The following is a 17702-nucleotide window of genomic DNA, read 5'->3' on the forward strand; positions in this document are numbered from 1 at the left end:
GCAAACACCCTGCACTTTTACCTCCATAGATATGGCTCCCCCAAGCAAAGTCTGATATGCCTGTTGTTATAGACTGTGAGCGAGCTAGAAAGAAGAGAAGACCAAGATTTAGAGATATATAGTCTTTTTACCATAGCAACTTCCTTTTTACAATTCCCAAAACTTGAATCTGAAAGGTCAGGTTGATGTTGGGACCACACAGATTTTAGGAACCACTGAATTTTTCTCATATGAAGTATGACAAGAGGAATCATGAGAATCATATATGTTATAAAACCTAAGATCCTGACAATTTCCCTTGTTGAAATCATCAACTGATTGGAAAAACTCAGGAATAGATCTAAATACAGATATTTTTTTCCTCTGAGAGGAAAGTTCTTTGAATGGATATATCCAGAAGACAACCCATGAACACTATCCTGTGAGAATGAATGAAGAATGGTTTCTGAACGTTCTCCTAGAAAACAGTCTGAGTAAAAGTTTCTTAGCCAAGAAAAAGCCTCCTGACAGTTATTATAATACTCTGCAAAGATAAAAAAGTCATCCAAATAAGGGAAAATGTGAATGCCTTGCAATCTGCAATAAGCTATCACTGGAGCTAGACACTTTGCAAACACCCTTGGAACAGATGAAAATCCAAAGGGTAATGCAGAGAACTGAAAGTATAAGCCAGACACAGAAAATCTTAGAATATGCTTGAGTTCTGTGGAAACAGATATGTGGTAATATGCAGCTTTTAAATCTACAGTTACCATGAAACTGAGGAGTACAAGAGGTAACAGGGATTGAAGGAAAAGCATTTTGAACTTTCACAAACTGGTTGAAAAAGGAAAAATCTAGAACTGGTCTTCAAGTAACTTCCTTCCTTGATACTGGCAAAATTCTTATATAAACGCTTCCTTGATTGCATTATGGGGACAAGTTGTATTACTCCTTGGGAAAGCATTTGTTTAATGAGTGGAGGAAATAGGGAAGTTTGATTTTAGGGGTGTAGAGGAATCCCCTGAAAAAGAGGAAGAGACCCTCAATTCCATTTGTATCCCTGCTGGATGCCTCTCAAAACCCATTTATCACAGACTATTTGTTGCCAAGGAGGGTAATGAAGACCCATGTTTCCAGAAAGGTTTAAAGGATTGCCAGAGTGGCAGGGGGAAGCATTTGGAATGAGTAGATAGTCATTATTACTTATTGGACTGTCCTTGGTTTTAGATCCTCTTCTTTTTGCCATTGTTTTTTGAATGTTTGCTTGTCTGAAGTTTGCTGAGACTGATTTTGCTTTGTGTTTTTTTTTTTTTTTTTTTTTTTTTTTGTAAAAAGGTCCAGCGTTAGAAGAGCAATAGTTTAAACAAACTTGGAGAAGGATGGTTGAAAAGTCTGAGCACCTCCACTGGATCAGTTTCCCATTTTCATCATATTTTTCAAGACCTCAGCAGCAGATAAAATGTCTTTATCAGGAGAAGAGTTCATAATTTCAGCTTTTACTTCTTTAGGTAACTTCTGTATACTTAACCATGCAAATCTTCTCACAGCAGAAGCAGTAGCTGATGCTCCTGAACTAGCACCATCAGAGTCATAAGAACACTTTCAAGAGCATCTGGTTGCCAGGATAACAGAAGCAACTACAGGAAAATATTTGTTTGCTGAAGAAGGAAAGCTGGCAGTTATGTTCCTCATAAGATGATAGCAAAAACTTTTAACAAGTGAACCTGACAACTGAGAACTCTAAAGGTTACTCTGGCAAAAGAATAAACTCTTTTCTCGCCTCTATCAAAGGCTTCCCCATCTTTGCCAGAAAGAATGGGATTAGAATTTGTCACATGTTTAGCAGAAGGATTAGTCAAAGAAATCATTGCAGGGTTAGATGTGGGTAAAGAAAATAAATATTTATAAGGCCAGGATCTTTCTATAATCTGGATGCCTTTTTAGGGGCTGAAGGCTATTAGGGGCTGCAGGCTATTAGAAAAATGTCCTCCAAGGCTGGTAAAACAGGAGGAACAGCAGCAGGCTAAGGAAAATATAGCTGTAATAAATCATTATATTTTTTATGAAACTTGAGTGTCATTTTATTCCCACTGAAACAACTGATTCATTTTAGAAATGTTCTCAGAAAAAGAAAATTCCTCAGAGGGAAATTAAGAAAAAAAACAATTTCTTCAGAATCAGAATCTGTTATTTGAAGATAAATAACAAAATAAGTTAATTTCCAATCCATTCCCTGACATTCAGGATGGAAATCCTCAGAACTAGAGGAAAATAATCATCTATTACCACAAAAATCAGAATCTAAGGATTTAGAAGTCTACAATAAGCCCTGGACAAAGCCTAATAAATTTTCCTTGTCAAATTAAGCTAATACTGGGGAAAACAAATGTTTAACTTTCTGCTTATTCTTTCTAGGAGAGTCTCTGGAAGTAGATTGACTGCCAGCAGGAACACTAGTTGAGCAATCAAGCAGCCTATCCTGGTCACGCAGAGAAGTATTCCTCTTTCCATCCCCTAAGAGCAATACAGGATGTATAATCCCATCACTCTGTGGATAGGCTTATAAATGCCCATGGCCGGATAGCCTAGTACTTACCTATGAACCTATGGTCCTTAGTAACTGAATGGGTTACACCAGAGAGATTCAGGGAAGAAAGTGATTAGTCTGAGGAACCTGAAATGGCCAATGCAGAGTCAAACACCAGTGGCAAAGACAAAGGAGAAGCCTGCAGTGTTGGCATGAGTTCTCTAAAACATATATTTTTCTTGGAAGCAGAGGAGGGAAGAAATGGTTCAGCCAAAAAAGACAACTAAAAAGCAGCTAAAAAAGTCGGAATGAGTTGGTGACATTGAAACAAGAAAGTAGTGATTGCAGCCAAAATACACATTGACAACCAGAAAAATATTAGGTCCTGCCCCATAATGCAATTTCTAAAAAAAAAAAAAAAAACTAGGCAGAAAAAAGTCTTTAAAACAGTTTTGAACAAACGTTTGCAGCAAAAGTATTTTGGCAAGGCAAACTCTGTTATCTGACAAGAGTGTCTTGAGACAGTAATATAAAAGTTAATAACTAGCCAAAAAATACAGTTTTTTATCATAAACTCCACTGTAATGCTAAGAAAGGTAATAAATGTGGATGGTCTTCTCTAAGGGGAACTTATCTGCCAGCAGTGGATAATTTGCTAGCTGTCAATCCTCTGAAGCCCACAAGAGGAAATTTCTTCAGTGGCCAGAAAGTTCTGAATGGGTTGGCAGCCAGACCACTGATTTTGTCTAGCAGTGTTTAAGCCATGAATGGACTGAGCTCATGGATGGTTTTCTAAAGCTTTGGATACTGTCCTGCTAATATCCTGGGGAGGATATAACCTATAGCAGCAATGATCTAATAGTGACACATCAACCAGCAATCATATTGGTATTAATTGTTTCATTTAAACTTCAGAAAATGATTATCACAGGCAAACATTCTTATTTCATTCACTTTTCACAGTCTGCCAGGTTGGTCAGCTTATGTAGCATTTTGCACAAAATAAACCTATCATACCTCTTAGCTGTCCAGATTTTTACATACTGTCTAGATTTTTGCCTTATATTTTTGGTCAGTTCCTCAAAAATGTGTGGCTTTCTGGCAAATCACTGAAGATTGAACTCACTAGACAATGGCATACATTTGCATTTCCGACTTCATATCCTTCAGAAAATGCATGCCAACACAAATCATGTTATTCTAACAATTTTCTATGTTTATAAGAGCAATATTTAAAATACGTCTCTATTTTTGGGCCTTTCTCCTCCCATTATTTTAAGCTTTGTCCAGATTTCTTGCTCTAAGAAGTTGAGAGGTATTGAACACATACATAAACAATTTGATTTTTTTCCTAGGTCAAAATTACAAAAAAACAAGGCTTTTTAAAAAAAGCTCTTTTGAGAAAATTCCTTGTAATTGTGTCATTTGTCTCTGCAAATGCAGTACCTTTTCATGAATTCACTCAAAATGCCATACAAAAATGGTGAGTTTATTGATGATATGTTATGTCACAAGAGATACTAAATGAATAAGGTAGACTGTGGCAAATGTAGGAACAAATAATCATGTTTTTTCTGTATCTAACTTTACACTTTCTTTCATATTTTACTGTCAGTGTTTAACAAGGACAGTGTACCAAATTTATAAACGTTTAACAATGATGGGCTGTTACATTACAGATATGTTTGGCTCACAGTTTGAAATTGCCATTCATATTATTAAAAAAAAGAACATTTCAGGCAAATTTGGTGGCTGGCACTCAGCTTAGAAAGGCACAGGAACAAAATTAATACACTGGCAAATAAATATGTTGGATTGACTTAAGCTGGCTGATAGGTTTCCACCCTTTCTAGCAGTGCATCTGAATATCCAGGAGAGTAGTATCTGAAAGAAAAATAAGCTGGTTTATGTTTCTTGTTTATGTTACAGGATATTATTACTATTACAGTAAATACTGTAACAAATATTTGAAATGTCTATACTCAGGATTTTACATCATTCCTATTTAAGTCAACACTAGCACATTATGTACATAATATCTTGAATCCTTTTAAGTGCAACAAAAAATGCTTATTTCTACTAATCAGAGATGGCATTTTGTGTTTTACTGCCATGCACAGTTAGGTCATTAAATGGTGACAGTCTGAAGCAATACAGCTAAGAACTAGCACAATTAGGGTTGCCACTTTTGCATCTTTTGCTTTCCTGACAAATAGGCCACCCCCCCCTTCCATAATGAAAACATACCCCTTGCCTGAAGGGAAACACACCCCATTTAGCAGGCCATGCCTAGAAGCAACAATTTATAAATGCCATATAGGTTCATAGGTAGGTACTAGGCTATTGGCCCTAGGGCCTATATAAGCCTAGCCAAATAGGGTACCCCGGCTTTCGCCACCCAAGAAAATTATTTTCCTGTGCCCCTGTCGAGCAGAGCCACAGAAGTGATCCCCGGGGGGTGAATTTCCTATCTCCCATCCAATCATCAAGATTTTTTCTTGAAGAGTGCTAATGAGGAGCTTTGTTTGAAATAGATAGGTAGTTTGTTCCAAAGTATGGGAAGTCTCTGGGATAGAAATCTATCCCTCAAACATGTTCTGTTTATTGTGGTGACAAAGTTTAGGTCCCTAGAGCATGTAGCTCAGAGGGATTGGGATTTCTTTAAGTGGAGCATGTCCAACAGCTCTGAATTTGACATAGCTTTGTATGTTAGGCAGAGATCGCCTCTGAGTAGGCGATATGCGCCAGAGTAAAGCTGGAGTTTTTTGAGACGGTCTGCACAGGGGATCTGTTTGAGGATGGTAGTCCTCTTTGTGAGGTATTTCTGCGGCCTTTCTAGTTGTTGTAGATGTCTAGTGAGGTACATACCAAAAGGAGCGTTGTACTCTATAATGGGTCTAATGAGTGATGAGTAGAGGGAAACAATGACCTCTTTTTTCCTGGATGAGAAACCGTTTGTGATGAGGTGTGCCACATAGAAGGATTTCCTGACTACTGTGGCAATGTGATTATCAAAGGAGAGACTGCTGTCCACCTGTGTCCCAAGGTCTCTTATCACACTTTCAGTGTTAAGTAGACTACCACCTATGTGGTAGTTCATGGCTACAGAGGTTTTACCAAAAGGGATGACAATGCATTTTTTGGCATTGAGCTTGAGACCATGGCTTTGACACCAAGCATCTGTCTCAGTGAGGCCCTTTTGTAGGATGTCCACATCATTAGGAGTTTCAATTATGGCTCCTAGTTTGCAGTCCTCTGCGAACTTCATTAGCCAAAGACCTTCTGTGTTAGCCTGTACTTTTGAGAAGTAGATACCAAACAGGAGAGGACCCAGGATTGAACCCTGTGATACTCCACTTGTCACTGGTCTGAAGTCGGATTTGGAGTCTGCTACTTTCACAGTGTGGGTTCTGTCAGTGAGCCATTTGGCACCCCATCTTGTGACACAGGGATTTATACCTAGTTTAGTGAGTTTATCCATAATTCCAGAGTGGGGGATGGTGTCGAAAGCCTTGGCGAGATCTAGATAGGCTGTGTGAACCATCTTACCCTTATCTACAGCTTTGGTGACTGCTTCAAAGAAGTCTATCAGGTTTAGGAGACATGATCTGCCTTTTACAAACCCAAATTGGGTGGGGTCCAGAGTCTGGAGATTACCAATGTCATTGTTTATAAGTTCCATGATGATACGTTCCATAGCCTTGCAGATCAGGCTCGTCAGGCTAATGGGGCAGTAGTTCCCGGGGTCTGTGTTGGCTCCACATTTGTGAAGTGGGATAACCATCACTGTGTGTCATTCGGTGGGCACAAAGCCTGAGGTGAGGCTATGATTGAACATGGTACTTAGGTGTGGTGCCAGTTTGTTCTGTAGTTCGGGTAGAACACAGCCTGGGATGTTGTCAGGTCCCATGGATGCTGTGTTCTTGGTTTTGGAGAGTGTGTTTTTTACCTGTGCAGTCGTGATTACAGGAACTTTGTATTCTTCCAGTATAGAGATGGGCCCTTTAGGAGGTGAGAGGGGGGTAAAGTTAGCACTGAACTTATCTGCCAGGATGTTGGCAATATCAGTTGGTTCTGTATATTTAGTGCCATTGTGCTGTAACTCAGAGCAGATCTGAGTGTTGCCATTGAGATTCTTGACATAGCTATAGAATGCTTTGTGGTTGTCTTTAGAATCAGTGGTGATTTTGTTTTTGTAGCTAGCTTTGGAGGATTTTATGAGGGATCTCAGCTTTTTACTGAGGCTGACCAGGGAGTTCCTCCAATCATGGAATTTTACTCTTTTTTGCAATAGTTTCTTTCTTCTGTTGTAGAATTTGTTTATGGCAGGGGACCACCAGATTGGCTTTGTTTTTTTGGAGGATAGCATCTTGGTTCTGTTAGGGATTGCATGATCCATGCATTCGTGTAAGTGCTTATAAAGTGTATTTGTGTAGGATTCAGCAGTCGTACCTCTATTGTCCATCTGCATGGGTGTCGTGAAGTTTACCACTTCTGTCTTAAGAAGCATGAGGTTGGCTTTGGAGAAATTTTTTATGGTGGTTTCCCTAATGGGGGGTGGGGGCGGGATGTGGATGTCTAGGGTGATTAGCTTGTGGTCGGATCTGACCAATGAGGAATTGACCTCTGGTGTGGAACACTGGTTGCCCATGATGGTAATGACCAGGTCTAGGATATTGCTGCCCCTGATGGGGTTGTCGATAAGTTGATCCAAGGCATTGGAATTTATGAATTCTAGAAAACGTTGAGCAAAAGAGTTGGTACATGAGTAGTTTTCCCACTTAATGGTGGGGTAGTTGAAATCGCCCATTATTAGGGTGTTAGGTTGTACCCTAATATTTTCCAGTGTATCAAGAAATGAGGAGTGGGAATCCTGGGGCATGGTGGGGGATCTGTAGCAAGATACAATTTGGATTGCGGTCTTGCCCAGGGTTAGTTGCACTTGGATAATATCAGATGCATTATGCTGAGCAACTAGCCTGGAGGTGTGGATATCCTTAATGAATATGGACACTCCTCCGCCTTTAGTGTTTCTGCCCAGGTTAGGTGGCCAAAAGGTGTGGTATGAATTATAGCCTGGTAATGCAGGGTTACTATCTGAAGCCTTGAACTAGGTTTTTGTCACTGCACAGATGTCGATGTTCTCCATTTTAAGGAGTGCCTCGAGTGAGTGCATTTTGAAGTTTAGACTTCTAGCACTGAGTAGCATTACTTTCAGATTTTGCTTGCTTGTACCTGTTATGGTGGTGAGTTTGTCATTTGAACCTTGCCTAAAAAAAGCACTATAGGGGTGGCAGGAGCCTTAGCCAGTATCCAGAATCCCAAGGGAGACAGGTGCTGGCCATCTCTGGCAAAGCATCGTGGTCTGTCGATCATATCATCCCAGGCAGACAGATACTGGATCCCCTTAGAATGACACCAGTAGCTTAGCCAATTGTTGAAGTCAATCATTTTGTCCTTGTACTGTGGTATCATTCTGGGTGATGGCAGGATGCTACTCAGGGCTAGGGTCATACCTGACTGGGCTACAAGATCGGACAGCTCCTCCATGTCTCTTTTCATGTAGTCCAGGGAGGTATGTCTCAGGTCGTTCACACCAACATGAACAATGACAGAGTCATATTTGTACTTGTTGTGGCATGACAATGACTGTATGGGAAGCCTTAGATTATATGGGGTCTTAGGCAATGTATTCCATGCCACTCCCCACCTTGCTGTCTACTGCCACCCTGGACCAACACCCCACTGCTCCACTGTTATTATCCTATCCTTGCCTCCTTATACTATCCAGAGTATTTTTGTTTAGTTTTCTCATACGTTGTCCTAATTCTTTTCTTTTTTCTACACCCTTTCAACACATCCTAACTGTCTGAGACTGTACAATAATAATTATGTAAGAAAGAATGTAATTATGTTGGTGGGGGTAGCCCCCAGACGCTGTGGGGTACTAAATGATCTGAAATGCATTTTATCGAATTTTTCCACAATCTTTGGTCCAATGATAGTCTGAACAAAAATCATGACTAAGGGGAAAAAATACTATTTTTTTCTTTCAAGAAAAAAATAAGCTTTGTCTAAGGGTTAATATGCTCAAAGCTGGCAACACAGTAGTTACCAATACATTGATTAGTAATTACCCCTAAACTGAGAAGAAAAGGCTTATGAAGGCAAATAAATCATATCTGAGATGACTGTCTTCCTCCTGCCAAAAAAGTAACTTTCTGTGTACCCCTCTGGTGCTAAATTTCAAAGAAAATGTACGGACAAATGGCCGTAGTCATATCAAGTTGCTGCTGTCATACATCTACACAGCACGCCTCTTTATTCCAAACTCCAAATGACTATCTTCTGTGAACCTCTTTGAAGTAAAACTAAGACTTAAGTTAAAGAACACAGTACAACTTACTTCAAGCTACTGCTGTCTGCTGTACATATGCAGCAGGCTGACTTTCCCCTTTCTCTAGAAAACAGCCACCTGTATGTGCATTCGATTTCAATAGTAAAGAAAGTGATAAAAAACAACACTCACAGCAATTCATTTCATCTTGTTGTTCCTACACAGTACACTTACCCTAGACAAGTTATAATGACCTTCTGTGCACACTTTCAAGGTGTGATTTTGAAGAAAGTTAAATAAATAATGACCACACTACCCCCAACCAACACATAAACTGTCATGATATTCTGTGCACACCTCTGAAGTTTTATTGTAAGGAAATTTCATGAAATACTGACCACAGTATCTTAACCCCCACACAAACTATAGTGAACTCTGCTGTGTCCACCTCTTAGTGGGGTTAGTTTTTAGATTAGACAGGAGCCCAGAGCAGAGGACCATATTAAGCCACTTATACAGCCTGGAGTAATAACCCCCTTTAGCTCTAATTGATCATGTGATGCATTTATGCCTTATTTTTTTTTTAACTATCTAGGAAATTTATGTATGCACCTGCCAAGATTATTTTTTTGAAGAGTGAGAGTGCATGTTCACAAGAAAAAACTCAAGGCATGCTTTCTACAGGAAATTGGAAGAAAGTACAGTTGTGTCAATTCTTACCATAATGCTAGATGTCCTTCTCTTCATTGTTGCAATACTCTTTACAACAGGTGTCCCCTGCTAAGGGAGGCACACTGTCCGGCCAGTATACCAAAGCCTTTAGGTTGCTAAGGGTACATTGTATGTCACATGTATGCTCCCAGTGTATAACATAGGGCATAAAGGTGATGCCCAGATATACCATCCTCAGAACTGAGAGCCCCAGTAAGAACACCACTCTAAGGATTAGAGAGGTACCAGGCACATCCGGAAGGGAAAAGAACCAGGGGAGGAGGCAGGGAGTGAACACTGCAACAGTGAAGAAAAAGAGATCTACCATTATGGTAAGATTTTACATAATTGCACTATGCCCTTCCATTTCACTGTTGTAGTATTCTTTACAATAGGGACAGTGCAAAAGCTCATGAAGAAGAGAGGGAGGAGGAAGTACTAGCAGAGCCCTCTAGGAACCCACGAAGGATGGCCCTAGCGAAACCAGCTCTACCCTGGATATATCACATCCAACTTATAGTGCTTGGTAAAAGCATGCACAGAAGTCAAGGTAGCTGCCTCAAGAACAGAGTTGGTATCTAAATCCGTGAAAAAAAGCAGCAGAAGTAGCCACAGCCCTAGTAGACTGAGCCTTAACAGAAGGAAGGCTCTTGCCATGAAAAGAATAACAAAAAGAAATGATTTAAATATCTAAGAAGAAATTATTTAGAAACAGCCAAACCAAAAGATCTAGGATAAAAGGAAACAAAAAGCTGATCTGATTTGTGAAAAGTTTTGGTCTTATCCAAATAAAATCTGAGTTGTCTATGCACATCCAAATTGTGCAGAACCTTCTCACTAGCAGACTGCGAAGAAGGGAAAAAAGTGGACAAATGAATAGACTGATTAAGAGACAACTCATTCACCACTTTGGGCATAGAAAAAGGATTAGTACAAAGAGACAACCCTGTCCTTATGGAAAACTGAAAAAGGGGAACAGCCATAAGGGCTTGAAGCTCAGACACCTGTATGGCAAAAGTAAGGGCCACAAAAAGAGCAGTCTTCCAAGAACAATGCTGCAAGGAAGCTGAAGCCACAGGCCCAAAAGCAACCAATTTCTCCAAAACAAAATTAAGGTCCTAGGAAAGAGGGATAGGCTTCCTGGGAGGTCTAATATGAAGGATGCCTTTAAGAAATTGTTTAACCTCAAATCTAGAGGCTAAAGAGGATGCTAGTGTCAGACAAACAGAAATAGCCTACAAGTGGGCTTTAACAGAAGAATAAGCTAATCCAGCATTAAGCAGTTCACACAGATAAGAGAGAACCAAAGGAATATCCACAAAAAGTGGATCCGGGTTGGTAGGAGGAAGAGTCCAAACAGAAAACCTTTTCCATTTGGATATGTATGATTCCTAGTAGTGGGTTTCTTGGCCTCCTGCAGGACCCTAAGTACATCATCAGAAAATAGCTGTCTATATGGAATTAAAATCCTATCAAACACAGTGTCAGTTGAAGAGTGGACAGGTGGGGATGGATGAGAGATCCCTTGTTTTGTGTGAGTAGGTCCACCCTGTGAGGAAACTTGTGAAGATTGCCCCTGGCTAAATGCAGAAGAAGAGGGAACCAATGCTGTTTCGGCCAAAAAGGGAGTCACCAGCAATAATTTGGAAGCATCCTGATTCATCTTGAACAGGACTTTTGGAATGAGAAGAAGGGGGAGGACGGCATAAAGAAAACATCTCCATCCAGAAAAAAAAAAAAGATGTCCACCTAGGACATGGGGCTCTGGCACAAAAAAGAGGAAGTTTTCTGTTCAGAAGAGAGGCAAATAGATCCACTTGAGGAGTATCCCACTGGTAGACAATGTCCAGAAACACATCCCAGTGAAGCATCTACTCATGGGATTGTTATAGGGACCTGCTCAGCAAATCTGCCACACTGTTCTGACCTGAGGGAATGTACACTGCCTGAAGTGCTACTTGATACTGGATGGCTAGCTCCCATACTTGGAGTGCTAACCCGCACAGGAAATAAGATCTTGTTCCCCCTTGCTTGTTGACATACCACATAACTGTGGCATTGTCTGCCAGTACCTTGAGGGGCCGTAGAATGAAAAGAGGATGAAATGCTTGAAGAAGCCCAACAGAAGAACTCTCATCTTTATGGCACTGATCTGGTCTTTTCTTTGTTGAAGCGACCAGACGCTCTGTACTTTTAGACAGCTGATGGAAGCCCCCATCCCATGACTGATGCATCTGTGAACAGCTCCTGAGAGGGGAATGGAGATTGAAAAGGTAATTCTGGATTGAGGGACAACTGCCAAATCCACCACTGAATTTCTACCTTGAGGTATGGAAGAAAAGGGACTATGAAATCTAGAGGATGAAAGTGTTGAATTCAAATTGATTTTAGAAACCACTGAAGCTTTCTCATGTGGAGTTTGGCTAGAGGGAGCATAGGAATGATGGAGCCCATGAAAACCAGAGCTCTTAAAAATTCCATGATTGTAATTGAGGCCAGAGGAAGAAGGGTTTGAAAGAAGGCAATGAGAGTTAAGGCCTTGGGAGGAGGCAAGGATACCATCATTGGAACAGACTGGATCCTGATTTCCAGAAACACATGATCCTGTAGAGGAGTCAGGAGAGACTTTTGGAAATTTATAGCAAACCCCAGGTTCTGCAGGAGTGAAATGGCAAAATGAAGATGCTACAGTAGAATCTCTGGAGAGGCTGCCTGAAAAAGTATGTCATTTAAGTAGGGAAAGACCTGTAACCCCTTTAGCCTGAAAAAAAGCAATCACAGGAGCGAAGCATTTTGGGAATAGCCTTGGTACAGTAGAAAGGCCAAAGGGCAAAGGAGAGAACTGAAAATGCCCGGAAGCAACACAGAAATCTAAATACTACCTGAAAGGGGGATGAATAGGTATATGAAGGTAAACATCCTTGAGGTCCAGAGAAACTAGAAAAGCCTTAGGAAACAGCACAGGGCACAATGTCTGAAGGGACTACATCTAAAAGGAGGGGAACTTCAGAAAGGTGTTTAGGTGAGAGATCCAGAATGGGTCTCCAAGTGCCCTCTTTCCTGATGACTAAGAACATTCTGGAATAAAACCCTTCCCCCTTTGAGAAACCGGAACTTTCTGAATAGTTCTCTGACTCAAGAGACCATAAAGCACCATCAGAAAAAAGGCTAATCATTCCTGAGGGGGCTGAGGAATGCCCATGAAAGGGGAAGAGATTTCTATACCTTGAAATACCCTTGGAAAATGGTGCAAAGAACCCAGGAATCTTGAGTGATCTTTAATCAATCAGGAAGAGACAGTGAAAGATGAAGAGCTAGAGGAATGTGGCTGTGAAGTAAAAGAAAGTCAGACAGCACCTGGTTTATCAGGAAAAGGATATTTCTGAGCTACAGGAGTCTGGGTAGCCTTAGCAGGGGGTGCCCTCCTACCACTCTTCTTAACTTTGGGGGTAGGGCAAGACTACTGATAAACAAAGGCCAGCTTATTAGGGTAATTCCTTTGGAATTTAGGCACAGGAGAAACAAAGATATGTTTTAAATCTTGTAAAGCCTTACTCTTTAACTGTAGGGACTTGAACAAACCAGCAGCAGCAACACCAAACAAATGCTTTGTTATCCAGAGGAGCATCCTTCAACTTAGCCTTAATATCATCAGGCAAAGGTTGAAGCCAAAGCCAGGAATACCTTTTCAGCACAGAGCCAAAAGCAGCAGCCCTAGAGGAGGCAGCTGCTGCATCATAACTGCATTTAATAGAGTGGCGAGCCACCTGAGACGAAGTCCCTAACAAGGAGAGAGCAGAAGTCTTCCCCTCAGAGTCAGGAAGGTCAGAAAAGACTTGACAAGTCTGAGATAGAAGAGACAAAATATATCTCATCATATGGGTCTGATAATTCACAGCCCTAAAAGCAAGGGTAGCTGAGGTATAAACCTTCTTATCCAGTCTTCCTATAGTTCAACTGTCTTTATCAGAAGGAAGCAACTTTGTAGAAGGCAGTAACTTAGATGGCTTGTCAGATGCCACAGACATCACAGAGGGGTCAGCTGATGGGCACTTATAAAAGAACCTGCAATCATCAGGCACCTTATAAAACCTATCAGGTTTTCTGGGAGCAGGGCCTGATAATTAGGAACCTGAGATGAAGTAGAAAATGCATCCAACAAGACAACCAAGACAGAAGGAACAGCGGAAGGTCTAGGAGAGTCCATTTGCAAGAGCTCATAATACCTCTTCTGAACCTCAGACACCTGGGCACAATCCCATTTGAAAAATGCCATCATTCTGGAAATTGTGTCCCCAGAGGAAATCTCCTCAAAAGGAGTGTCAGGACTAGAGGACTCCTATTCCTCAGAACCATAGTCTAAGGGAGAAGGAATATGGAAGAATAGGCAAGTGATTTCTCCTCCTCAGAGGAATCTTGTTCCCTAGGCCTCTTAAGAGGAGTAGAAGACCGAGAGCAGGGACTGTAACAGAAATTACTTGAGGAGGTTTCAAAGCAGTAAGGGCACCAAACAAATCTTGAGTGAAGTTCTGCCATTCACTCTGAGAGTCCTTAGAAGTAGGAGAAATATGTTTATTTTTTTTTTATTTCTTCTTTAAAGGCATCAGTCTGGTAAAACTTAGAAAGGTCAGACCCCGTGTGACATTCTGTAATTGTAGTCGGTATCTCTTCCCTAACCAAAATATGAGGACCACACCAGGCTTTTCAGTAATAATCAGTTGCAGTTCCCCCTGAACATCCAAAGAGGACATCAAGGCCTCCAAGGACTTGGGAGAAGCCAGATCCATGCTAGCCTCCAAAGCAGTCAAAGCAGGGGAATCCAACTCAGGAACTGGGCAATCTTCCTGGCTTTCACTAACTTCAAGAGAGACAACTGGCAGAGGCAGCACAGGTGAAGAGTCAGACCTAGCTTTCTTGGCCTTCTCCTTCACAGATGGCTGATCCTCAGATCGGGAAGCTCCTTCCATAGCATCTTTTGCCAAAAGCTTAAGACATTGATTTTCAAAATAAATGGCCAAAGAGGAAAGCTGACTACACAGGGTCTTTGGAATGAAATGTATGGTTGTGGGAGGCGCCTAGACAAAATAAACACTGCTCATGGTGGTCTTTATGGGGAATCTATCTCCCACATTGGCATTTACCCTTTCTGGATGACAAGAACCCCACAAGCAACAAAAACAAAGGAAAAAAAAGGTAAGAACCAGTAATGTAAAGAAAATGAACACTGGCCTGTGAAACTGGATACAAAGTTTAATTAGCGCTTTTGTCTGTTGTTACACTTGACTTCTTCAGATTAAAACAGAAATTATTCATACATCACTTCCTTTTAAAGCCAGGCAAAGTCACATGTCAATTAAAGCAAAATGCACCTAAAAAAATCACTGTTGTTTTAGTTGTTATTATACATAGCTAAATTTCACCTTATAAAATGCATTAAAACCATACATCTTTATTTACATATTGCGTATAGCCCATCAGCCCCATCTCAAAATTAAAATAAAGTACAATCCAAAATACATTTCCACAAAAATAAATCATGTACTTAAAATAAGCAAACATTACTGTGTTGCCACAGAAATATACATGTGTAAAGCTGAACTTTATTTTTAGGGGGGCACACGTATATTTCTGTGGCAATACAGTAACATTTGCTTATTTTAAATACATGATTTATTTTTGTGGAAATGTATTTTGGATTGTACTTTATTTTAATTTTGAGATGGGGGCTGATGGGCTATATGCAATATGTAAATAAAGAAGTATAGTTTTAATGCATTTTATAAGGTGAAATTTAGCTATGTATAATAACAACTAAAACAACATTGATTTTTAGGTGCATTTTGCTTTAATGACATTTGACTTTGCCTGGCTTTAAAAGGAAGTGATGTATGAATAATTCCTGTTTTAATCTGAAGAAGTCAAGTGTAACAACAGACGAAAGCGCTAATTAAACTTTGTATCCAGTTTCACCGGCCAGTGTTCGTTTTCTTCATATTACTGGTTTTATCTGTGGTTGTTGGCTGAGTTTGTTGATGGAAAAAAAGATGACAAGAAAACTGCAATGGGGCACTTATCTGAAAACGGCTTGGTGAACCAGCAAACAAAGTGAAAGTTTAGACCAATGACTGAAGATGGTGTTCGGACTGGCGGCAAAGAAATTCTGAGAATGGTACGTCCGGATGTCACCTTTATGCCCTACGCTATAGACAGAGAACATATGTGTGATGTACAGCGTACCCTTAGCAACCAAAAGGCTTTTTTTATACTGGCCAGACATCGGGACACCCTTGGCAGGGCATCCCTATTGTAAAGAATACTGCAGCAGTGAAATAGAAAGACATTATCAATTCACTTTTGGCATGTCTTTGAGATGCTGGAGAAGACTGAAACACCTGAATAAAACCTACACAGAGACAGGGAGGACATCCAGACTTCAAACAGCTGCAGCCATATCCAAAAATTCAGGCAGGGAGACAAGCTCTTTGCAATGAGAGCACTACTAACTGTGCCACTGTACCAGTGATGTGTTCCTTTCAAACACATCCTGTCTAGACCACTAAAGATAGCCACTTATTTTGTGCAATGCTGATGTTTGACTGTGATGGAAAGTGAACAATTATGGCCAACTTGTATCCTTCAGGACCCCCCCCCCCACACACACACACACACACACACACATGTATACATATAGACACAAGCATAAGCCATAATAGTGATTGTTTTTTATACTGTATTTGAATTCACATAGCAAATTCAGGTGTAAAATATTTTGGGAAACATACTTCAGGAGTGTGTCAGCTCACAAAATGATTTAAAATACCTTTCAAATACTAACCATAACTGGATTTTCTAACAGACACTCTGATTTCCTGACACAGAGTCTGATTTCCTGAATGTCAGGAAAAATGCCTGACAGATGGTACAATAAAAGTGAAACAATTAATGCAGGTACAGCTCTCAAGGAGCTGACTGGTTGTACAGACTAGTGAGTTACAGCAACAATTTGCAAATATGATATATCCTAGTAATCAGGGTTTAATTTTCACAACTCCTGCATACATACTCAGCATCTCCGGCAAAGCCATTTATTTATTAACATATTTAATTCTAGATTTTGACATGTCTAGCCGTACTTTGCAGAGCATATTTTTAGAGAAGAACCACTGAGAAAAGCTCACAAGTCTATTATCAAATACGTATCAACACATACAATTTTCAGTGTATTAGTTGTCCACTAAACTCAAAGACACAATGTGCAGTCCCATAAATGGATCTTAGTGTGCTATGTACATGGTGAGACAGTAGCATGATGAAATGAATTGCTCTACAGTTAGACCACACAGACATGGAGTCAAAGCACAAGTGCAGTGATTAAGGATTTTGCAGTGGGTATCCAAAAAAAAATTGCAGTGCAGCTTAGAAAGGACATCAGTTTCTGCAAAGACTGTAGAGTAGATTATGTGCCTTAAAATGAGTCTAGTGCTCTTCAAAAATGTACCCAGCAGCAGACCATGGCACTTAGACAATATACTTTTATGCTAGAGTCAGTGACAATGATGAACAGGAAGGAAGTTACTGACCTTTCTGATTCTCAACACTCTTGTAAGATGCTTTCATATGCAATGCATATTTATATCAGAAGTGTAGGAAGGCCAGAGTAAAGCGGCAACCCCCCCCAGTATAGGGTGCAAAAATCACCCAAATGCCATGTAAATATTATTGCATTTGTTTTTTGCCTTTATTTTATTTTTATTTTGATTTCTGCTTCCAAGCAGTGATGCTGGCTACTTCCAACCTCATTTGGGCTCCTTATAAAAAAGCTTACATTTTACGTAACAAGACCCTTAGGCACTTCCCCAAAACATCAGAAAGATTTCTGACTGAGGCACTGGGTGTAGAGGGTGTGACAGTGCAAGCAGTTAGTAGGTCTTTATATTTTGCAGGAAATAGAAGCCATATTTAAAAATGGAAAATGGAAAAAAAGATGACAAGAAAACTGCAATGGGGCACTTATCTGAAAACGGCTTGGTGAACCAGCAAACGAAGTGAAAGTTTAGACCAATGACTGAAGATAGTGTTCGGACTGGCGGCAAAGAAATTCTGAGAATGGTACGTCCGGATATCACCTTTATGCCCTACGCTATA

The 17702-nt window shown here is 40.3% G+C and overlaps 1 protein-coding gene across 2 annotated transcripts in view; it reads right to left on the reverse strand.

Annotated features, from left to right (window-relative positions):
- Nucleotides 1–3977: 3977 nt before the first annotated feature.
- SPAG6 (sperm associated antigen 6) overlaps nt 3978–17702 on the reverse strand; it is an 812261-nt gene continuing 798536 nt past the window's right edge. For both annotated transcript variants that reach the window (XM_044064563.1, XM_044064564.1), the window contains one exon: nt 3978–4393. In XM_044064563.1, coding sequence (XP_043920498.1) covers nt 4330–4393 — 64 coding nt within the window. In that variant the 3' untranslated portion in view covers nt 3978–4329. The remainder of the gene's footprint in view (nt 4394–17702) is intronic.

This window comes from Protopterus annectens, chromosome 3.part0 (assembly GCF_019279795.1).
Source record: "Protopterus annectens isolate FY-2018-M chromosome 3.part0, PAN1.0, whole genome shotgun sequence".
Classification (NCBI taxonomy): domain Eukaryota; kingdom Metazoa; phylum Chordata; order Ceratodontiformes; family Protopteridae; genus Protopterus; species Protopterus annectens.